The sequence below is a fragment of the Lissotriton vulgaris genome, chromosome 2_1 (assembly GCF_964263255.1).
Source record: "Lissotriton vulgaris chromosome 2_1, aLisVul1.2, whole genome shotgun sequence".
NCBI lineage: Eukaryota > Metazoa > Chordata > Amphibia > Caudata > Salamandridae > Lissotriton > Lissotriton vulgaris.
The window spans coordinates 671291909-671316874 of NC_141687.1; the positions used below are offsets into that span (position 1 = coordinate 671291909).

At 49.9% G+C, this 24966-nt stretch overlaps 1 protein-coding gene across 4 annotated transcripts in view; it reads left to right on the top strand.

Annotated features, from left to right (window-relative positions):
• The window catches only part of QSER1 (glutamine and serine rich 1), a 771358-nt gene that overhangs the window by 646051 nt on the left and 100341 nt on the right, over positions 1 to 24966 (top strand). For all 4 annotated transcript variants that reach the window (XM_086955859.1, XM_086955857.1, XM_086955860.1 and 1 more), the window contains one exon: positions 2047 to 2142. In XM_086955859.1, coding sequence (XP_086811985.1) covers positions 2047 to 2142 — 96 coding nt within the window. The remainder of the gene's footprint in view (positions 1 to 2046; positions 2143 to 24966) is intronic.

Genomic DNA, 24966 nt, shown 5'->3' on the forward strand with positions numbered 1-24966 from the left:
CCGCCGCAGCAAAGGGGTTAAGAAGATAGAGTTGTTCAGTGTCTTGACCTATATCATAACAGTATTGCATTGGTCCGTCCATTGCTGCATTACATGCACCTGTGCTTCAAATGTTATGATGATAGGGCTGTTTGTTTCTGCAGTAGGGACTGTGTAATTCTAGGACTGTGATATTGTCGGATGTTCAGAGGAGATCTGGCTGGCCTCTCGGGACCTCCAGGCTTTACAGGACCGGGCTGGTTGTTTCTGCACGAGACTGTGTAATTGTAAGAAATAAATGTTCCGAGAAGAACTGGCCTGAGGGACCTTGGGACATTTCGGGACTTGTCCTGTACCTTGACAGCGAGTCACGTGCCTGTATACGCCGTACGAGTCCCTTTCTGCCCAGATGTGCCTGGTCTCGAGGCCGGTTCTATGATTTGCGATGCCCTGGGCCAAAAGGGAATGCGCGAGGCCCCTCTAATTTACTTAAGGGAATGTGCGAGGCCCCTCTAATTTACTAAAGTGACCCCTTGCCAGGAAACCATTCAGAGACACCGCAGTAGGCCCATTGTACTTAATTTTATGACCCCCTCCCACAGTTTTAACTTTCAGCTCATGAGCAATTCTCACACCTCCAGCCTGATAGGTGTAAAAATTGCTTGTGGGCTGACGGTTAACACTGTGGGGGCGCTAAAATCCTGTACAATGGGCCTTCCGCAGTGTCTCTGAATGGGTCTCCTTGCAATTGGGACAAGGGGAAGCGCCTCTCCCTCCCCTAGGCCTCCAGACACCATCACTGAGAGGCCCAGGGAGGGGACACCTCCCATACACCCTAATTGCAAGGAGACAGGGAAACAACAGGGCACGCAATCCGTTCGGGGCCCCATGCTGGTGGGCTGATTGCGAGGACCTGGGCTGCTGCCAATGCCTAGCGCCGGCCCTGCCTGGTCTTAAGGAGCAGTGCCTTACCTGAAATCTCAATGCCTTTTATTATTGCAGGTTTTTTAAACACAAACATAAAAGGCATTGTCATTTACAATGCCAAAAGCTCAAAATCTCGCAATTGCGAGACCTACTGCATTACAAATGCTTGTTTTTATATATGATGTGGTCTAGGGAGGACATGTGACTGACCAGCATCAACCTTCATTCCCTTCCTTTTGATTGCAACTCTAAATACTTTTGGTTCTACAGAATTAGACAGTTTCTGGTTTTAAGCCTTCCATATTTCCCTGGGTTTCATATCTGATAACACATTAACAGTAAACCCTTAATAGAGATTATGCCACAAATTAGTGACATGTGCTAATATTATATAATTGAGTGTTCATTATTTAGGAAAGCCTATGTAAATTTGTGAATTCTAGACTTTTCTGACATTTCTGCGGTTTGAATTTTTACATTAATGCTTGCCCATTTGCAAAATATGGCAAAATAGTGTTCAATTTTTTTTTTAAGTAATGAAAAAATCTTGCATTTATCTTGATTTCATTGTATCTTCATGGGGCAGTGATATATTGATGCTGGGTTTGCACCTAGCCCGAATATGTAAAAATAATAAAAATACAAAATTGCTTGTATTAGAGCATAATGAGACTAAACAGGTACATTTATTTGAAAAACTTAACACTGACTTTTGGGAAAAAGTTTCAGCAGAGAGATGCACAATCACCCTAGTAGCTTAAGAGTTGAGTGACTTTTCTGATGCATGGAGACAAAACACTTTAAGTGAACCCATTGTAATCATTACACAAAAATCAGAGCATGTTTTAAGGTAGCAAACCGGTGAATAAGGGCCAACTAACAATGTCGCTATTTCAAACAACAGACCTGTTCTCATGAAGGTATATGCATACCGACCTTGTACCAAGGGTTTATGTTGTTGTCACAGTTCCTTACATGAAAGGAAAAAAAATGTATTGTTGAAAATCTTTACATTAGGATTGTAACAGAAAGTAAGGTTCTCAATACTGATATAATGTGAGCAATGTTTGAATCAAATAAAAACATCTTCTAATTTTTCATTGATTAAGTGATTGTTTTGATTTCTTGTTGTTTTAACAGGAATTTACTGTACAACCAGAAAGAACACCTTTGATTTCTTTATATCATTCTCTTCATCATTACAAATACCACATGTTCCTAATATGTAAAGATGAGGTGAGTGTTGAATCTTAATCTCAGTAAGAATGTGTTAATGAGTTACGTTTTTCAGCTGGAGCATTGGCTTACTCTTTTTTTACTGTATTAACTTAGAATCTCTGTTTCCTACATTACTAGTAGTTACAATAAATTAAAAATCTAACAGTGAAAGTTAACAAAGCAAATGCTTTCCCGCCTGTATGAAAATATCATCTTAACTCAGATGGTTTTTAATTACATCCCTGTAAACGTTGTGAACATATGAATAGAAATTAGCTGAAACTGAGTCGTTAAGTGTCTGGATCTGGTCTTGCATTGAGAGGCAGCTTTCGGATGGTGGTTGTACAACTTACTGCGTGGCCTGCTTCACACATTAGTACCCATTGAGCATCAAGCAACTCTGCACTAAAATCGGAGGTGTCTCCCTTAGTTCTGGGGAGCACTGGGAGCCGTGAGGGACAGATGAGACTATCTTTTCAAAGTAGGCCTCTGGATTATTGGTCTGGTCATTACATTCTCAGTAGAGATTTCATTTTCATATGCTTCAAGTCTAAGCTAAGTCATGAAATACTCATTGCAGAGCTTTGTGATTGATACTTCGAGACAGGTTTGCTGGAGATATGTAGTCATTAGTTCAAGCTGATGATTACATATCAAGTACAACCAAATGTATATTCCCCCTAATGTTTGTGAGGAATAGCTTTCGTGTAAATTGAAAGTGGCAGAAGATTGGGGAAAACCTGTTTCTTCAACTTCAATGGGAAGGGATTCACATAGCCTTTTATTCATTGCAATACATTCCATGGCTGTTGACACACATTTGTCTTGCATTTCTGATTACTTGGCTTGACAGCTGGAACTTTTCATAAGTGTTTTTTTACTTGGATCATGAAGATATGCGAATGTGTGTGTATGCCAGGGGCAGATCACAGTGGTTGGATATCATCCATAGTGTTATCTTTTAACTGCTCCAAAAGCATGTCCAAAGCCTAGGCTATAACATTTACTCTCAGGCACGCTGGTTGCTCTTAATGAAGCAAGGATCTCTCAACTTAGCTCCACAAGACCGCCGATCGAGCCAGGTCGTTATGGAAAGTGCAGGAGATTGCTTATAGAGCATTGTGATTGTACACTTACCCAGAAGTAGGGCCAGGTCTAGTAATTTAAGAGTGGGTCTCAAGTTTAGGGTGAGGGAAGAGTCCCAAGAGTGATCTCACCACTGGGTAAAAAATGTACTACTGTAATTCATCGGCCTGAATAAAAACAGGTATGCATCAACCACCTACATTAATAATTGAATGTGTCTTTCGCCTACCTTTGCAAAACGTAGCAGAAAAAATTGTAGGATTTTTTCTTGTGAAATAATATAAGTATTAAAATGGGAAGGTGTCAAGACACATCTCTGTTTAACCCCTTTTGTCAAGTGGAACGATTCTGAATTGTCCCCTTCATCGACGCAGTCATGTTAAAAAATATCTTATGCATGTCTACATCCATTTCTTCCATTATAATTCTCTATTTTTGTCTATTCACAAAACTAAAAGATTTGGATTTATCTGTATTGCTACATTGAGTACTGTCTCTAGCACTGATGTAGTTTAATATTTTGTTATTTCAGTGTACAGTTTTTCAACAAAACAGTTAACTGAGCTACCCATATTCCCTCTGATATTAGTATCTGAACGATACAGGTTAGTGTTAGATTCCTTACCTTAGAATATCCCCAGGCGTCAGACTGGATCCGGAAAGTTTTGCGTAGCAGTACCCTTGTGCGTCGGTAGGCGTCGTCCGCCGGCTCCGCGTCTGTCGTTGGCGCCGTGATGACGTCGTCGGAGTACTTAGACACCGCCCTCGCGCGCTTATGTCAGTTCTTCTTTTTTCCGCGCCGGCAAGCGCAGATCCGGAAAAAGCAGTACTTTAGTCACTTTTTGACTAAACTTTTTTTTGATCTCTCTTCGAGTCTTTACGACTCTCGGTGCCGGTAGGGATGCCCGGGTTCAAGCCCTGCAACGATTACAACCGGCTGATGTCGGTTACCGATCCCAACGCCGTTGCCTCTATTGCCTTGGGGCTGACCACGACGACAAGTCATGCCCCGACTGCCGGGCTCTGACGTCGAAGGCTAGGCGGGAGCGGTCCCGGAAGCGCCTCGAGATCCGGCAGTCAGCCCCGCGTCGCTCACGGTCCCGGTCCAGGAGGGGGGTCGAGGGACCTGTCGCGGGGCCATAGTCATCGAAGCTTGGCGAGTCGTCACCATTCGTCGGGCTCCAAGTCCTCAGGTAAGAGGCAAAAGAAGTCGAAGAGGCGGCATCGCTCTTCCGACTCCCCTCTACGCTTGCGCGATGCGGCCGGGGGTTCGGGCGACACCGCCCACGCTGCTTCGCCGTGGCCACAGGCGTCGCGGCCTGCTCCATACCCGCCGGTCCCTGGGCGAACGTGACGCCGGAGATCAATGCCTTCCTCATGGCCCTGAGGTCGCTCTCTCCTTTGTCAGGTTCCGCGGCGCCTTCGGGCCCCACGGTCCCGGCTGGGAGCCCAAGCGGGCCGGGTCCTTCGGCCCTGGCGACGTTGGGTGCTTTGGCCCCGGCGCCATCGGCGACTTCGGTCTTAGCGCTGCAGGGCTCTGCTGGATCCGGATCCGGGACGCCGCTGGTCGACCTTACGACCACGCCGGCGTCGACCCCTAGGGTGTCGGCCCCAGTTTTTCCCTCGGTCCGGATCTGACGCCGGACCGGCGTCGCTCAGCGCCACATTCAACACCGGCAGAAGAGCAATTATTCTATGATCCGGCTCCATCCTTTGCACCTGATTTTCAGGAGATGGAGGGCGAGGATGACTGGGAGGGTTGTAAAGACCCCCTGACACGGGCGTGTCAGTCATTTCAGGACTGGACAGACGAGCTAGGGGAAGCCAGTGTCTCAACACTTCACCTGACACTGGCTTTGTCTCCCCTCCTACCGTGGCTACGGAGGAGGGGGCTGCTTATAGTGTGGTGCTGATGAGGAAGGCCAAGGCCTTGGCTCTTGAGCTCTCCGTCGCGACTGTGAGGTCTAACATCCTCACTGAGGTCCTTAACCCCTTCGATGCTGGTGACAAAGCCAGCTCGTCATGGGCGTTACCTGCGCTGCGCGCATGACGAGCTGGCTTTGTCACGTAACGCGGGTTTTTTAAAATTTCAGCGCGCAGCGGGAAAACCCGCTAGCGCGCATGCGGTTAAACCGCAGGTAGGCTCTCCAGAGCCTCAACTACTATTTAATGAGGCTCTCACGGACGTCCTGTTGGGCACCTGGTCCAGGCCTGCTACAGTTTCCCCTGTAGATAGGAACGTCGCCAGGCGCCGGCTCCGGGCGACCCTAGTTTTCTGTCCACCCACCCCACCCTGAGAGCCTGGTTATCCAGGCCTCTACTTCCCAGTCCGCTTTCCGGACTGCACCTCCAGATCGGGCATCCAAAAGGTATGAACAGTTTGGCAAGAAACTGTTCTCCCTCAGTTTGGGGTTGTGGTCAGTCAACACCGCTTGCCTTTTGGGCTGTTACACCCACTCTCTGTGGGATACGGTTGCGGCTGGGCTGCCGTAGTGCCCGTATGGGGCCCGGGTAAAGCTCGCTCAAGCCCTTGCGGAGGGACGAGATGCAGCGCGGTATTCCATTCGATGTGGGCTAGATACCACGGACTCGCTGGGCTGGGCGATGTCAACGACTGTGGCGGTTCGCCGCCACGCCTGGCCGAGGTCCGCCAACTTCTTGGCTGATGTTCAGAACACCCACATGGACATGCCTTTCGATGGCACTTTGTGGCAAGACAAATCATGCGCTTGAACGCTTCAAGGACTCCAGGGCTACGGCCAAGTCCTTGGGCCTGTCGGGCCAGCGTCAGCCATATTTTGCTTATCGCTCCTTTCGTGGCCAAGGAAGGGGCGCCCCTTCACGTCCTGCCAGCCACGGGCCGCAGTCTAACATCCAGCGTGGCGGCGGACGTGGTAACCGCCGTGGCAGTGCCAGGGGACAACGGCAAAGCCAGCCTACATCCACCCCGCAGCATTTGCCTCAAAGCCCTCCTAGTCCAAGCTTTTAGGCCCATTTGACGCCAGTGGGGGGCAGGGTCCGCCATCAACTCCTCCACTGGCGCAACATCACTTTGGACAGGTGGGTGCTGCAAATCGTCCGGGGGGCTACTCCCTCCCCTTCGAGGCGACCCCTCCAGCCATGCCACCGCAGTACCACCGCGTGTCGGGGGATCACTGGCAACTTCTGCAAGAGGAAGTATCGGCCCTCTTGGCCAAGGGGGCCATCAAGCGCGTTCCTGGGCTAGAAGTAGGGTGTGGTTGCTATTCCCACTACTTTCTGGTTCATAAGAAGGGCAAAGGGGGCCTATGCCCTATCTTGGACCTGTGGAACGTCAACGGCTTCCTCCTGAAGGAGAAGTTCAAGATGCTGACTTGCAGGACGCTTATTTCCACATCCCTGTCCTGACGGCCCACCGGCGTTACCTGCGGTTCACGGTAGGCCACGAGCACTTTCAGTTCACCATGATCCCCTTTGGCCCTACTAGCGCCCCACGGGTGTTCACGAAAGTGATGGCGGTGGTCACAGCTCATTTGCGCAGATTAGAGGTGTCAATCTTCCCCTATCTCGACGACTGGTTGTTGAAGGCGGGCTCGCCCCAGATAGTCGTCAGCCACCTCCAGACTACGGTCGACCTCCTGCAATTGCTGGGGTTTTCCATCAATGTGCCGAAGTCACACCTGTGTCCCTCTCAAAAGCTCCTCTTCATCGGAGCAGTTCTGGATTCGGCGCGTTTTCGGGTTTATCCTACCGAACAGCGGGTTCGGGATATTCAGACTCTGATTCCATGGGTCTCGGTCAGGTTGACGCTGCTGCTTCTGGGACTGATGGCCTCCTGCATCCAGTTGGCGGATGTGGGCTCTGCAGTGGGACCTGAAGTTTTAGTGGGCCCAGCATCAGGGCAAGCTGTCCGACCATGTCCTGATCTCGGAGGGCACTGCGAGACAGTTGCAGTGGTGGCTCACGGACCGCGATTGGGTCAGCGGCAGATCCCTTTCCCTACCCCAACCGGAGCACGTAGTTGTGACGGATGCATCCCTCCTGGGCTGGGGGGGCCACATGGGAGAGACGGAGATCAGAAGCCTCTGGTCTCCGGCGGAGTCCCGGTTCCACATCAATCTTCTAGAGCTGTGGGCGATCCGGCTTGCACTGAAAACATTCCTTCACTCTGTCCGGGGAAGTGTGGTGCAGGTGTTCACAGACAAAACCACTGCCATGTGGTACTGCAACAAACAGGGCGGGGTGGGGTCGTGGACCCTTTGCCAGGAGACTCTGGGCCTCTGGCAATGGCTGGAACACCAGGGCGTTACCCTGGTGTTTCAACACCTGCCCGGTTCTCTGAACGCGATAGCGGACGAACTCAGCCGTCAGTGCATGATGGATCACAAATGGCTTCTGAACTCGGACTTGGCGCAAGGTCTCTTTCGGCAGTGGGGAGAGCCTTGGTTAGATCTATTCGTCACAGAAGAGAACGCACAATGTCATCAGTTCTGCACGTTGGAATTTCCAAGGCGGCACTCGCTCGGCGACGCTTTTCGTCGCGAGTGGAGTTGCGGTCTGTTGTACGCCTTTCCGCCTATACCACTTCTGCTCAAAGTGCTGAAGAAGATCAGGCGCGACCAGGCCCAAGTCATCCTTGTGACTCCGGACTGGGCACGAAGATACTGGTATCCGGAGCTACTCAGCATCTCAGTCGATCCCCCGATTCGTCTGCCTCTTCAGGAGGACCTTCTGTCGCAGCAGCAGGAAACGGTCCTCCACCCGAACCTGTCCAGCCTCCACCTCCATGCGTGGAGATTGAGCGGTGGCAGTTGAGGCCATTTGACTTGCCTCCTGAAGTCTGTGATGTCATTGTGGCAGCGGGGGGCGTGGCTTGGACGCCGATCGGGATGGCGGCGTGAGCTCGCAGCTCCGCGCGGAATCCCGCTAATTCTCCTGATTCCTGCACCCTGGGCGACCCGTGGTCGACACTCCTGCCCTACGAAGTGTAGGGGGACCACTGGGTATCAGTAGGAAGTTGCTGGGGGACCGCTGGCCCCGAGGAGACCCAGATGTAAGACGGCTGAGGTGTCGCCGAGAGTGAGAAGAAAATGGCGGCGGAGCCGACCGGCGGCTCCGGACATCGACATTGAGCAGCCTTGGTGCCGACTGGTGGGGGGTTCTGCAGCCGTGAGATCGATGCTGTGGGGACTGTGGCGACAGTCCTGAAGATCGGGGGACAGAGAACCCGGCACCGCTCGGACTTTGGGGACAATTGCTGGCCGCTATCCCTCCTCCTTCCCGGACTCCGGAGGGGGCAGGTCGGACGGTACGCACCCACTTGGCCCTTGGAGCCGCGGGCATCGGCGGTGGCACTTGAACCTGCTCAATATCGGGAAGCTTGCGCCGTCCCACGAGTGCCAGGACTAGACGGGTTTCTTGGCCTGTGACGCAGTACCCCAAGATGGCGGCTACGGGAGGGCCGGTGGCCGTGGAGCGCGGACAGGGGGACCTGGCTGCGCTGTCCCAGGTGGGCGAGACCCCCCCGCCGGTGTTGGACCAGGAGCAGCAACTGAATCGGCGCTTGGATGCCATACTGGACGCAATCACCTCGACCAAGGAGGCGTTGCAGCAGGACATTGCGCAAGTAGCCACGGGGCTGGGGCTATTGCGAGCGGACCATGCGAAGCTGGCGGATAAGGTCAAGGACCATGATCAGCTACTATTGGACCTGAAACCGTCGGTGGTGACTGCGGAGCATAAGATCACGGACATCCTGGCCCAGTTGGATTCGCTGGAACGACGTGCGGAGGATGCCGAAGGCCGCAATAGGAGGAATAACGTGCGGGTCGTAGGCCTGCCGGAACGAATTGAGGGGGAGGATGCGGTGGCCTACATGGAGGACTGGTTTCGAACTGTGGTGGCACCGGAGGGGCTTACTCCTTTCTTTACCCTGGAACGAGCCTACAGGGTGCCGGCTCGCTCGCCAGGGCTTGGTCGCCCCCCCCGACCGATGGTGGTGCGGCTCCTCCATTATAAGGACCGGGACCTCCTCATCCAGAGGGCTCGGACATCGGGCCCGTTTGAGGTGGTGAACAGCAGGGTTACAATCTTCCCGGACTACACCCAGGCGGTCCAAAAAAATAGAGCGTAGTTTCTGGCGGTGAAGAAGGAGCTGTGAGAGGAGGGCATTCAATACTCCTTGCTCTTCCCGGCCAAGCTGCGGGTCATTCTGGATGAGACCACGCACTTCTTTCAGACTCCGGACGAAGCATGGCAGTGGCTGGAGTCGTACAGAGCGGGGACGGATAGGTCTCACAAAAGTAGGCGAGATCGGCCTAAACTGCCTCAGATCAGACAATCGCAGCGCATCCGGTCCCGCAATAGGCGCCAGCAGGAGAAACGGGAGGCCCAAATGGCTGCGGACAAGAGAGAAGCGCTCGCAGCGACGGCGGCCATTACGAGGTCGCAGCAGGAAAGTGAACTGGCTGAGTCGGACTCTGGCGGCGAAGGCAGCAGGACAGGAGAGGACCTTTCGGAAGCGGAGAGCTCGAAGGGGCCGGTGGTGACCCCTCAGACTTCTGATGGGATATTTCACGGTTGAGGCTGTATTGGGCCTTGGACAAGATCTGATGGTAGGGTGGTATCCTGTTGGCGATGGGTGGGTTGCCGGGTAGGGTGCCGCGTTGGCAGGAGGGGATGAGGAGCGCGGGGCGTGGGCTCCGCTAGCTGGGGTCGGCGATAACTCACCCCCCCAGGGCCCTTAAGGCCTTCTGTGGTGGCGACCACAGGTTAGGAGAATGTGTGGTTGGTTTGCGGTTTGGATCGGGGCTGACACTGGGTTTGTAGGCTCTGTCCTGGGGAGTGGGGTTTGGGGTGTTTTTCTTTTCAGAGTTTGTTTCGGGGGGGCAACTGCTTTGGTGGGGATGTGAACTGGCATTGTTTGACCTGGACTGTTCTCTGCTGGTATGGGGACGTTACCTAGCTTAAAATGCCTAACGTGGAATGTCCGGGGGCTACGAACCATGGTCAAGCGCCACAAGGTGCACGCGTATCTGGTGCGAAGGGGGGTCCAGATTGCTATGCTACAGGAGACCCACCTGACGAAAAAGGAATGTGCTGCGTTGCAAAAAAGATGGAGGGGTCAGGTGTTCGGCACCACTTACTCAGCATATGCCAGGGGGGTATTGATATGGGTGAGAGCGGGGATACCGTTTCAGGTGCAGAATCAAGTGGTGGATCCTGAGGGCAGGTTTGTGGCGGTGGAGGGACGGTTGTATGGTAGGGATGTGGTTCTCTGCTGTGTGTATGCGCCAAATGCTGAACAGGCCCGATTCTTCGATGGCCTTTCCGGGTCCTTGGCCTCTTTCCTAGCGGGCCCGGTGATACTGGGGGGAGATTTTAACTCGATTACGGATGTGGTCTTGGACAGGTCTCACCCTCCCCTTGTTGATTCCCCGGTACGCAAGTTAGCCATGCACAGGAAGGATTGGCAGGACAGGTGGGGGTTGCTGGATGTGTGGCGGGAACAGCACAGGGACACCAGGGACTATTCCTTTTACTCAGCTCTCCATGCACTACACGTGAGGATTGATTCAGTGCTCTGTGGCGGGTCCCTGGCCCCATTGATCTCACACACGGAATACTTGGCTAGAACCATATCGGATCATAATCCCCTACTGGTACATGTCCAGTGGCAACGAGAGCGCTCGGCGATTCCAACATGGCGGCTCCGGCCAGACACGTTGGAGGACTCAGTGTTTAGTGAAGCTGTCCAACAGGGCATCGGTAATTATTTTAGCGAGAACGAGGGTACTGCCACGTGTAGGTCCACTGAATGGGATGCGATGAAAGTGGTGGTGAGAGGGGTATGTCTCGGTCGGTTTTCGAATGCTCGTACGACTGTGTTGAATGCTCTTGCGAAAGCGGAAGAGAATCTGAGAGACTTGGAGCGGCGCAGGCCGGCCAGACCGGACTTGCAGGGCCGGTTGCTGGAAGCGAAGGAGGTGGTCGCTACCGAAACGGAACGGTTGAGGAGCTATGACTATAGGCAATACGCCATCAGAGCGCATGCTGAACGGGATAAGGTGGGCACGCTCCTGGCCAGACTTGCTAACCCTGAAATTAGGTGCTGCCCGGTCCTTAGCATCAACAACGCACTGGGGGAGACGGTATATTCTCAGGCAGCGGTGTTGGAGTGCTTTCGTGTGTACTATGAGGAATTGTACCAGAGTCAGTTGGGAGTGGAGGCCCAGGAAATTGCGGAGTACATAGAGGCGAGGCAGCTTCCGGTCCTTGACGAGGAGGACGCGAAAGAGCTGGGCGGGCCGATCACGCTTACTGAAATAAGGGCGGCCATTAAAAATATGGCTCGGAATAAAACACCCGGGGTGGACGGGTTACCGATAGAGTTCTACCAGCAGTTTGTAGATAGCTTGGCACCCAGACTGCTGGTGGTGTACACGGAGGCTTATGAGTCAGGGGGTTTGCCCGGATCCATGAGGGAAGCTTTGATTGTACCGCTCCTAAAACCCGGCAGGGATGCGACGGATGTGAGGTCCAATCGCCCGTTGTCCATGTTAACGGTGGACTACAAGATCCTGAGCCAGATTCTGGCCACCAGGCTGGCTCCACACATGACTGGCTTGGTGCACAGGGATCAGGCAGGGTTTATCCCCACGAGGAGCACGGCGTTGAATACCCGTCGACTGGTTGGGATAATGGACGCTGTCCTGGATGAGGATGGGACCCAGGCGGTCCTATCAGCGGACATCGAGAAGGCATTCGATAGTTTGGAGTGGGTTTTTCTGGATGGGGTGCTGGAGAGGTTTGGCATAGGTGAAGGGTTCCGCCGGTGGACGAAGGTTCTGTATTCCTCGGCGACGGCGCGAGTACGTTTTGGTGGCTTGGTGTCTGTGGCTTACCCGGTGGGCAGGGGCACGAGACAGGGGTGCTCCCTTTCCCCCCTCCTGTTCGCCCTGGCGATGGAACCCTTGGCGGTCCATGCTAGGTCGGGAGACAGATATGCGGGGATAGATAGCGGCGGGCGGCTACATCACATCTCGCTGTATGCGGATGATCTGTTGCTGTATTTGGACGAAACGGAGCGGGCTTTGGAAGGAGCGATGGACCTGTTGTCGGAGTTCTGTGTGTTCCCGCTGAGAGCGGAGTCGCCCTGCCCTGCTCGTGACTTAGGGGTGGTCTGGGAGCCATCTTGCTTCACCTATTTGGGAGTCCGTATCTACCACGTGACCGCGGACCTATTAGAAGGCAATATTGGAAGGTGCATACGGGCGCTGAGGGGCAGTATGTCCTTTTGGTCGACCCTCCCGTTGACGGTACTGGGTAGGATTGCTCTCTTGAAAATGGTGGCGCTCCCCCGACTCCTGTACTACTTCCGGACGCTACCCATTCGGATTCCTCAGAGGATCTTTAGGGACCTGAGGACGATGATTATTGGTTTCCTGTGGGGACATGGCCGCCGTAGAGTGGCTTTGAGCACGTTGCTACGCCCCAAGATTGATGGGGGGATGGCTGTTCCCGATTTTGAACTGTATTACTTGGCGGCGCAGCTCCAGGTTCTCACGCAGCATGTGGCCTGGGTGTTTAGGGGACCGGAGTGTGATCGAGAGCTGGGGATACGGCGCCACGTGCTGTCCTATATTGTTATGCAGCAGAGGCTGGAGCTGCGGGGCCTCACTATGGAGGAACGGACGCTCAGGTTATGTTGGCAGAGGAGTCTCAGGAGGGCGAGGGCGACTCTGCCTTATGCGCCGGAAATTCCGATTGGCATGCTGACAGCCCTACCACACGGGGGCGATTGGTCCCCTTTGCTGGAATGGGAGGAGGCGGGACTTCAGGTGGTGGGAGACCTGTATGTCGACGGGACTTTGGTGCCCTTCGGAGTACTTCAGGAACAGTTCGGGCTATCTGACGGGGGTTTTCTTTTGCATGCGGCGGTGGTAGCGGCTATACAGAAGCATTGGAAGGGAGGGCTCATAGAACCGGACACAACTATGGCATGCCAGTATGTGGTAATGGCAGCGGGCACCTTTAAGGCGGTGACCTGCCTCCATAACAGGATGTTGCACGAGGGACTGGAACCGCTCCAGGGGCTCAAAGAGAAATGGAAGGAGAGTGTGGGTAGGCCCATTCCGGACACGGCATGGAGCCATATCTTACGGCGCACATGGAAAGGCACGAGGAATGCACGTTTCCAGCAAGTGCATTTCTTTGTGCTACATAGGGCCTATCTGACTCCGGAAAAAATACGGCGGTACTTCCAGGTGCAGGACGCACGGTGCCCGAGGTGTTCGTCACCGGAGGCGGACATGGATCACTTGTTTTGGGGTTGCCCGCATTTGGAGGCCTATTGGGCGGAGGTGGGGGACCTTCTAAACGAAGTGACTAACAGGGAGGTGGACTTCGACATGGCGGCGTGTCTGTTGCTCTGGTTCCCGCACACCAAACACACTAAGGTGACGAGCAAATTTATTGACCTGGGTTTGATACTGGCACAAAGAGAGATCTCATGGCATTGGAAGTCCAGGGGCGGGCCGTCAGTAAGGAGGTGGAGGAATGAATTGCTGCGGTGGTCTGAATGTGAGAGTGTGCTCCGAATGAAGCAGGCTGTCAAACTTGGTAATGAGAAAGCCTTGGATGCAGCGCGTGTGTGGGAATTGGTGGTGCAAGCCTTGCGTGATTCATTAGTAGAAGATGAGGACTGAGTGGTTGGGACCTGCGGACACCGCGAGGCGTACTAGCTCAGAGTTATCATTGACACTGAAGCGGGACCCATACTACAATTAGGAACAGGACACACACCATAAGTGGTTGCCGGGGAGGGGACACTGGGGGGTTGTTTAGTGGGAGTTCGGGGTGGGTTGAGAGCCAGGGGGTTGATTGACCGCGGTGGCGATTCTGGGCTGGAAGGGCCTGTGGGGCGTAGGTGGGGAGCGGGAGGTAGCAGAGGGGTGCGGGTCAGGTATGGTGGGCCCCACAGAGCACGGGGGGTTCGGAAGCGGCTTGTAGCACTGACCTGCATATATGGGATGGCTGATGTTGTTATTTGTTGTGGGTGGGGGGGTAAAATGCAGATACGTAAAACGTTCTTTTCGACCATTGTCCCGTAGGGACACTCACAGTGATGCCTTCCTGTTATTTAGTCGTATAAGCTAAGTGTCGAGGTAGGAATCATTCACAGCGTAAAATTTGTGCAACTTCTTTTGTCCTGAAGATGGTCCTCCGGATCTTTATGGCCTACTTGGACCGAAACGTCGACGCCTAACACCTTATACAACCATACTGTATAATTCACTTGAAACTATATTTTGTGAATTAGGCTGCATATGTAATAACGTGCATGTGGTCCTTTATTGTGCCCACACTATGTGTTAGAGGTGTTTATGTGCCACCATATGATTTATGAGATATGGTTTTGGTGGTTCTATGTTGCCGGACTTTCTGATTTGTGAAAAACTGTAAAAACAAAATAAGTTTATAATTGAAAAGCAAAAAATAAAAATATATTTTTGATACTACTTGCTGTTGCTGAAACCCTTTGGTTACCTTCTTTAATTGAGTGATCATAGTTATGACACTGTTGAAAGCAAAATTTACGCTGTGAATGATTCCTACCTGGACACTTAGCTTATACGATTTACTTTACCCAGTCCCGGTGGGATTATTGGGTGGCTCTGTTCTAATACTTTCCTGTTATTTAGGGCACTACGCCGCCCGGCCTTCGGGATGCGGGCTGAATGGCTGTGTATGGTACAAGTTCTAACGATTGAAGCAGGGGGACACCATGAGTGGACTAGTTGAGCAATTGTATTCTGTGGTTTCTAATTCTGCAATAAAAACAAATTTAAAAAAAAAAAAAATGTCATTGTGGCAGCCAGGCATCCCTCCACAAAAACCGTATACGCCTGCAGGTGGAACAGATTTGTGGCATGGTGCACAGCAAAGGCTGTGGATCCCCTTTCTAACCCTCTTTCAGAGGTTCTCCACTTTCTTCTTTCTCTTGCCCAGCAGGGCTATGCTCTGGGCACTATCAGAGGCTACCTCTCTGCCATTTCAGTCTTCTTAAGGCTTCCTGATCAGCCTTCTCTATTCAAGTCCCCTGTTGTGAATAGATTCTTGAAGGACATCACTCACATGTTCCCCCCCTGTTCCTTTCGTGATGCTCAGTGGGACTTGAACCTTGTTCTAACTTATTTGATGTGCTCTCCCTTTGAGCCACTTCACAATTGTCCTCTCCGTCTTCTTACTCTTAAGACTGCATTCCTGGTTGCCAACACCTCTGCCAGGAGGGTGAGCGAGCTCCAGGCTCTTTCTTCTAAGCCTCCTTTCCTTTCTGTCCATCCGGACAAAGTTGTCTCAAAAACATGGCCCTCTTTCCTGCCCAATGTTGTTACAGCCTTCCACATCGGGCGTCCATCATCTTGCCCACCTACTCTCCGCCTCCGCATCCCTCAAAAGAAGAAGAGAGGCTCCACCTTCTGGATCCAAAATGTGCGCTCTTGTTGTATTTGGACCGCACACACCAGTTACGGGTGGACGACCAGCTCTTTGTTGGTTACGTGGGCGCTAAGAAGGGACGGGCGGTGCACAAACGCCCCATTTCACGATGGGTCGTTTTGTGCATTAAGGCCTGTTATTCTCTGGCTAAGAAGGAGCCTCCGGTGGGGCTGCGTGCCCACTCCACTCGGGCCACGGCGGCTACTACTGCCCTGGGTCGGGGAGTCCCTTGCAGGACATCTGTCAGGCAGCTACGTGGGCCTCGCTGCACGCATTCGCTAGACACTACTGCCTGGACAGCCAAGTCCGGAGAGGTGGCTTCTTTGGCTGTTCCGTGCTCCAGGACTTTGTGGTGTGATCTTGGTTCGCAGACCCACCACCGGGATTGATATTGTTGGGGTATTTATTCTAAGGTAAGGAATCTAACACTAACCTGTTTCTTGGAGATGCACAAGTTACTTACCTTCAGCAACGATATATCTATAAGAAGCAGTATTTAGTGTTAAATTCCTTACCGCCCCACACATCCTCCCCGTTCTGCGAACCGAAATCTAGGGTTAAGGTAATTCCTTTGAGGGCCCTAGTTTCATGGCACCAGTGTCGGTTTTTATCATGGCTCTGTGTTTCTGGCGCGGAAAATCTATGTATAAGAACTGTCGTCAGCACGCAGGGCGGCGTCTAAGTACTCAGACGATGTCATCACAGCGCCAACAATGCCTACCGTCGCGCAAGGGTACTGCTACGCAAAACATTCCGGATGAAGTCTGACGCCTGGGGATATTCTAAGGTAAGGAATCTAACACTAACTACTGTTTCTTACAGATATATCGTTACCAAAGGTAAGTAACTTGTGCGTCAAGAGCCCATGCTAGTGATCGTTGATCATCAAACAAAATCTTCCTCTCACTATCAGTATACTTGTGTGTGTCTGATAACTAGCCAGTCAGTCAGTCTGGGTATCTCTGTATGTATTAGTCTTTGTGTACAATACCTGGATGACTACTGATTGTTTGTGGATGTTTGTTTATCTCCATGTGTGATCTTATTTGAGTGTGTGTCCTTGTGTGTGTCCATTGTGGCTCTATGAACATGACTGCGCCATACCGGTTATTATTTTTATTTGCTGCTTTGTTCTCTTTCTACATTGTAGCAGATGTGGCAAAATCACCATTTTATGTATAATCTACCCAAATAAAGATAAAGGAAGTGATACCCAAAATGTAATGTCATTTAGCAGTTTGTCAATCTGCAATGTATGTTTCTCTTACAAGTCCTCCCTGCATATTATGGCACAAACACTCCAAAATATTTAAACCCGTGTTTTTCTACATGCATCTCCAAGGCCCAACTCAGATTGCAGGGACACTGACCAATCTGGAATAGAACAGATTTTGCTTTATTCATATAAAGCCCAGTAGTGATACCAAAAACTTAAAAAAACCATAAAAGTCTAGGATTCGACCATTCCAAATCACGTAGGAACATTAAAATGTAATCTGAATGTAGTGCAATTCTCTCTGATACATCCATTACCCATTCTCCATAGTTGAGCGTCTGTCCTGATCAACTCCACCAGTAACGAAGAGGAGCAGGAATGGGGGGCAACTCTGCCTAGTGCCATGCTCTACAGAGGAATCAGGCGTCTACCTCCCCTCCCAAACCCTAGCAGAAAGATCTGTGCCTAAGAAGTGTGGCTCAGGGGTTAGAGGCGGCAGACCCGGAAGCTGAGATCGGTCCTGGACCAGGGTTTAATTCCCCGCCTCGGCGGGTCTTGGGCTCAAAAATTCCACGGACTCGATAATTCTCGTTCCGGTGCCTACTCGACCCACGGGTTCACACTATGCGACTCTGAGCAATAGCTTGCTTAATCTCCGCTCCGGCCCCGCGCGGCGGGATGCCTGGCTTTCATCTTGAGGATACCCTGCTGGGTTATCTCACAGGGGAATACCAGGATGGGTTCCCAAAGCAAGCGCCTTGATGCCTTTGGGTGATACGTGCGCTATATAAATCGCAATACATTTACATTTACAATAATAGTTTAATACAAAAAATGTATTGATGTACATGGCTATATGCTGTGGAAGCAGATGCAAATATTTTGTACATTATACAATATGTGTGTAGAAACAGTGATAGAATATTAATCATTATGCCCTTTAAATAAGGAATTATCAATACGAGGTGTATGCTCCCTTAACCCTTTCATTTTTAGGCCCAAGTTACCAACCCCCCGCATGGTGCCACATCCTTTTTTGACTACCTTAATTTGTGAAATATGAGGTGCAGGTGCTCTAATTCTTTAGGAGGCCACACCCACTTTCACCAGTGGCTCCACCCACTGACTATTTGCTCTACCCCAGTGCTTAATTCGTAAAATAAAGGTGCCTGGAACCTTTTCGGGAGATCACAACAGCCTGCACCACCCATTACCCCTGCCAGTGACAGTACCAACACAACTACATAACACGTCAGTCCTAAAAGTGATACCATTCAGACTATTTTTATGTATTTTGACTTATTAAACACAGTTGCTCTTGTGGGCAATATTTTACAGGCATGTTTGGGATTTTAATTTCAAGGTAAATAAAAATTAAGAAAAAAGAGACCAAAAGAAAACTACTGAGGAAATCATCCAAAATCGGCGTTTTCCCTTTTGTAACATAAAGTTAAAAAAAGATATATGTACAGGAATTATACAATTCAAATCCGTTTTAGACCCATCTCATCTATCCATACCTGATTAGTAACACAAATAAAGACAAAACAACCTTGTTTCAAAAGTGATACTGAGAACTCTAAAAAAGTTCGTATTGAACCTTCCAGAATTACAAATTAAGATCAGGTGAAGAAATATTTATTTCACTTAGTAAGGGACAGATCTGGCTTCAGAAATTGCAAGAGGGAGGCGGAATTGGGAGAAAGAAGATGGGAGATATGATTTGAAAAGGACGACTGAGAATAGAGCACCTGCAAGAGCGAGAAATATGAACAGAAGTGGAGCAAGGTGCAGAAAGAGGAATGGTGGAAATTAAGCAACCTTGCCAGGAGGGTGCTCAGAAATCCTCAAGGCCCCTGTGCTTAAAATTTTACAAGATAAGCATTGAGCAGCAGAACATGGCCCCCACGCGCAGCTTCTATGCTAATGCAGCTCAACAGTAAGCTTGCTTTACTCTGGTATCGAAAGGATAGAACTCCCACAGTTAATGCAGAACAGAATAGAACGGTAAAAAAACATAACAACAATGCGAAAACCACCACAAACACTACCCACCCAGTATGGCAGCATTATACTTTATAACTGCGAGGATGGGGCCCCTCCCCCTGGGATTTGCTGCGGTAAAATATAAATATGGTTGCGACTGCAAGGCCTATTGGGGGCCCGGCCCCTACTAGAATGGGTCCCGCAACAGTAGACCTTTGCATTGTAATTGCACATGGACGGTGCCAGTGGCGGCATTGCTGAGGACAGGCCAGTTTGAACTCGCATGAAGTGGACTGTGAATTCCACTGTCCAAGGCCTGCCCTGAGCAATCATGCTTCTGCAGTCGGCACTATCCGTGTGCAAGTACATGCAATGTTAGGGGTCCCCAGTAGGCCGTGCTGCCATGTTTTACGGTACCGCTGCAAGCCTAGAGGGATGTTCCCCAGCCTCGCAGCCATGACCCAACGCTGCCTGGGAGGACCACTGGCCGAGGTGAGGGAAACACGCAGAAACCTACTCTACTGACTGCCAGTGCCAGGAGAAGGCTGGTCTGCTGGATGAAGGGCAGCAGAGCCGGTGCAACCTGCAGGGCCTTTAAAGTTAACCCCAGAGGGATGGACTTCACCACCGAGCGAGAGCAGGAGCTAGCCTACATCTACGCCGCCCATGACCGTCGGTCGCAGACAGTGTCACTCCACACATCACGCTCCAAAATATAAAAAAAGCAGCATTGCTCCTTACGGTTTGCTGCTGGTGGTGGGCGGCCCGGCACTGGCAATAGGCGTCCTAGGCCTGCTGCTGCCTGCACTTCAACCAACTGTCAGTGAACCCTGATAAGTAATGGAGAGGACAGGCGTGCACATGGGTGAGCCGACGCGTGGCATACTGAAAAAAATAAACGCACAAGCTGCCTGCACAGCACAGCCCAACCCCCGCAGAACACAAAAATCAGCCTCCTGCCCAATCAGTGTCCCAGGGCCGCAGCCTGCCCATTGGCAGCAACACTGAAGGGCTGCCTGCTTTGAAATGTGTCATCATCTGCATCATTGGAATGCGACAGTCTGTGGAGTCAAATATGAATATGTGATGCACGCCATGTCTGACGCTGAGATAATTTAGTTTTTTATACTGACGCACATTGCCTACCATATGACTAATTATATGACCTGCATTCTCAGAGTTGTGTGGTGGTGTTATGTAGACCCGGCCCTGTCAAATAGGTGCTGGTGCTAAGCACCGGCACAAATTAAGCACTGCTTGGGGTCGTTCGTGCCTAGGGCCTCCATAACTTTTGGTCCATATACAGTCTCCATGACAAATTTGCATCCTTTTCTTCCAACATCATGAGGATTCTAAAGGTACCCAGGGTTTGTGGATACCCCTCGAGGGGACCGAGAAATTAGGCAAAATAAGCTAATCTTTGTTTTTTGGGGGGGGAAAAGTGCTGCAGAAGACAGCATCTGGGTTTTTTTCTGCAAATGTATCAACGAAGGGCTTGTGGAGCTCAAATCACCATCTTCCCAGCTTTCAGAAATAGGCAGACTTTGTCAGAAAACCAACATGTCCTACCCAGTTTTGGCATTTTACTGGGACTTAGCTTATTTTTCCTATTTTTTGTGCTTTTACCCTCCTTCCAGTTAGTAATAGAAATGGGTGTAAAACCAATATTGGATCCCAGAAAGCTATGCATTTCTGAAAAGAAGACACAATTCTGAATTTAGTAAGGTGTTACATGTGTAGACCCTTCATGGTTTTCTTACAGAAAGTAACAGTTAAAATAAACAAAATCTTGAAATTGAGTTGAAAGAAACTGACATTTGTGTCTACATTTTCACCTGTAACTTCTTCAAACTGTACTGGAGTTTTGAAAGCAATATACCCACGTCCACGGGACCCTTCTGGTTGTAGGTAGATATATCAGGCTTGTAGGTTCACCAAAGACCCGAGGTACCTAGAGCCAATAACTGCGCTGCACCTTGCAATGGTTTTTCAGTGTGTACCAGGTATAAAGCAAATCATTTGGTAAAACTTAGTGTGAAAATAGGTATCACCCAAGGGAATCCAGGACGGGGTGGTTTGTTTGGCTTTCTCCAGGTTCTGTTACCCAGAATCCCTTGCAAATCTCAAACTTAGTAAAAAAAAAAAAAACAATCTAAAAAAGGAGCCAACATGGACACATCACATTCTTCTACAGAAAAGTGACTCTTTTTTGCAAGTGCCTAGCACTGGATTTTTGGGCCTACCTCAGTCCCGAGGGAAACCTAGCACACCTGTACATTTTTGAAAACTAGACACCCAGGGGACTCCAGGATGACTTGTGTGGCTCTCACCAGGTTACCCAAACCTGCAAACCTCAAATTTTGGAAAGATCTGAAAACTGTGGGCAGCCACAAAATTCCAACAACCCAGGATTCCGCCAACTCTCTCGATACAAATGATACCTCACTTTTATGGGTGGGCCAAGTGCCTGAACAGGAAATGGCCCAAAACGTGCTGTGGCGACTTCAAAATTATCAATCACAGAAAGACATGGTTTTGCAAGGAAGTCACCTGCGCTTTTGGTCCTAGGCTTGCCTGCCATCTAGGAAAACCTAGCAAACCCAGATATTTCTGAAAACCAGACACCCGGGGGAGTCGAGGGAGTTGTGGCTTGCGAGGATCCCCCAACAGTTCCTTACCCAGAATCCCCTGCAAACCTCTAATTTTGCTAAGAAAAGTACATTTTCCTCACATTTCTGTGTGGGAAAGATGTGGGATCACTGGGCCGACACAAATATCCTACCACTCAATGTTCCCCCAGGTCGCCAGATAAAAATAGTAACTCACTTGTATGGGTGCGCCAAGTGTCCGTGACAGGGAGGGGCCCAAATTGTATTGTGGAGACATCAAAAGTATCTATCACAAAACTACCTTGTTTTGCCAGGTGGCACCTGCGTTTTTGTTCCCGAGCTCGGCATCCATATATCAAATGCTAGAGTGCAAAGGCACAAGGATCAGCGATTACCTAAATTCCGGCATCATTTTATTATTGCTAATTTATCCAAAGTTGAGATGCATGAACCTTGAGGTGCTTTGTGCATCAATGGTTTTACTTGGCTAAGCAGTAAGGTGTGAGGATCTTCGAAAGCAGAGAAGTATCTGCTTTACTGAGTTAGATGAAAGCAAAACTGTGTGAAAGTTGGTACGGTGGTTTTTAAGGAGCAACAAACCCCTAAACGTTGCACACTCACAAAACTGCTTATTTCTCTTCTAAAATACTTAACGCGACCAATAAGTCGAAAGAAATTTTCAGGATTGTGACTGAGCTGTGCAATGATGAGAGAACTTCTCCCCCGGTTGTCCCCTCACAATTGCTCTGCAACTCGCTGAATGACTATTTTAATGATAAAATAGTGTTGATTAAGGACACTCTATCCAAGCTTCCAGTTTGTGTCCCGATAGATGACACCTTTTTAAACCCTCTTACTTTGCATTCCTTCCCCTTAATCACTCACCAAACCCTTCAAGATTTGCTCACTAGAGTTAAATCAGGATCTCCTCAGGATGCCTGCCCTCCCCAAGTAATGAGAGAAATTGGTCGGGCACTCCCAAGTAGCCTGATTCCACTGCTCAACAACTCCCTCACGTCAGGGAATGTTCCTAATAGTTTTAACAGGCCTTATTGATCCCTTTGAAAAAGAAACCTGGCATTGACTCCTCAGACCTTTCTAATTATAGACCTATATCGCTACTGCCTTACTTATCCAAAATATTGGAGGCGCATGTAACCAACTGCCTATCAAGTTTTGTGGAAGCCTCTGGTTATTTACAACCCAACCAGGCAGGTTTCCGGCCTGGTCACTCTACTGAGGCAGTGATATTGGCCGTTCAGAATACTTTAAGGTCTAATGCAGACAGGGACTTGCACCAGGCCTTGGTGTTATTGGACCTGTCTGCTGCGTTCGACACGGTTGACTATACCATCTTGGTCAACCGTGTCGAACAGGCCGGTCTTCGGGACTTGGCCTTGGCCTGGCTCAAGTCCTTTATTTCTGGACGTACCCAATCGGTTCGACTAGGTTCTTTCACAGCCCCTAAATAAAATTCCTTTTGTGGGGTTCCTCAAGGATCCTCCTTGTCCCCTTTATTATTTAATTTGTATATGCGGCCTCTGTTGTTCTCTCTACGAGAGTTTAAGGTTGATGTATATAACTATGCAGACGACCTGCAGTTGGTCTTTGTGCTAAATTCTCACAATGCTGCCGAGGAATTTCGAGCAACTATGTCTTTTATCCAGAGGTGGATGTCTCTAAACCACCTTAAGTTAAAAACGGAGCTCATTCTACCTGGGAAGAGTGAGATCAGCAGGAGTCCTAGCTTTTGGCCGTCGGACATGGGCTCGCCCCCAAAAAAATCCCGTACAGTAAAAAGTTTGGGAGTGACTCTTAGTGAGGATCTTACCTTGGTAAGTCAAGTCGGAACTGTGGTCTCCTCGGGGTTTTTTCAACTGAGGAAGATCAAGAAAATAGCACATCTCCTTACAGGTCTGGCCTTAATTCAGACAGTTAGTGCTCTAGTCCTGTCCCACATTGATTTCTCAAACGGCCTCTATCTGGGGGCGCCTATTGGCCAACTTAAAAGATTGCAATACTTGCAAAATCAAGCTGCGAGACTTATTTGCAAAGTCCCTAAGTGGGAATCAATTAGACACGGACTAGAGACCCTGCACTGGCTGCCTGTGGAACAGAGAGCCACATTCAAGGTGGGCTGCATTGTGTTCAAGGCTCTGGAGGGTAAGGGCCCCATGTTCCTTAGATTACTACTGCGCAAATATAAACCCTCGCGCAGTTTGAGATCAATCCACAAAGACCTACTTGAGGTCCCCCGTTTCAAAAAGAAACGTCAGGGAGGCAGCAGTTTTCAATTTTTAGCCGCTTCATTGTGGAATTCCCTCCCTTTGACTCTGCGACATAGCAAGGACCTCCTTGCTTTTAGGAAGGCATTTAAAACTTTTCTTTTTTCCCAGGCTTATTGTAAACAGTGATTGTATCTCTTTTATGTATTGTTATGTTTGACTCTCTCACCAGCGCCAAGAAGCCCCTGGGCGTATGCGCGCTTAACAAATAATAAATAACATAACATAACATAGGAGAAAAAATGCCACAAATAAGAACGACCCTCTTACTGTTAGCCTCCCCTTAGTCGTCATCTTCCTGTTTGGGACATATTAGCTTAAATATCTTTGGAGTTTTACTACTTTTGCTCTATTCTCTGACACCTGTACCTGGTATGTGGAAGAGGCCAAGCAGAAGACAGCAAGTGTTTTCTTTCATGGCAAGGGCAGGGAAAGGAAACATCAAGTCACATCACTGTAAATGACAATCTACACCTGAGAACCTACATTTGTAACCATTCATGACGATGTAATGCAATGTCAATTGGAAGCAGCTGGACGTGAACTAAAACAAATCTATTTCTTTGGATGCTGTTAGAGTTTCCTTGGTGCCCTCACGGCACCGAATCTAACAACCTGGTAGTGTTCTGGCTGGCTAACTGTGAAAAAGCAGCTAAAGTTATATCAACTATTCAAGGCCCAGAGGGTAGCTGGACATCTCTCTATTACAATTGCCTTTCCTAACTAATGCCATCAGTTGTATTCGACTCAGCACCCACTATTGGCAGAAGTTGGTGGTTCCTTAATTCTTCATTTGAATGAGTGAACTGCCCAGCAAGTAAACCGTAAGACTTAACTCTCCCCCTGACTAAGGAAGAAGTACTCAAGGCAATTAACGATATACCTTCTGGGAGGACCCTGGCTGCAATGATCTCCCTCTTGAACTCCTTAAAAGATATGCTACCGTCCAACCTCCTATTGGCTGTCTTTGAGGACGTTATCTCCTCTGGCAGCCTGCCATATCATCTCAGCAGAGTTATTATTTTAATACTGCTAAAAACTGGGAAGACCACTTGACCAATACAGCCTGATCTTAATCAACAACGCACTTTTAAGAGACTAGTTTCAGTTGCAAACACTCTGGTCCATAGCTGGGATGTTATTGTCTTAAGTGATTTCTTTTAGCATTAGCCGATGAGCACAA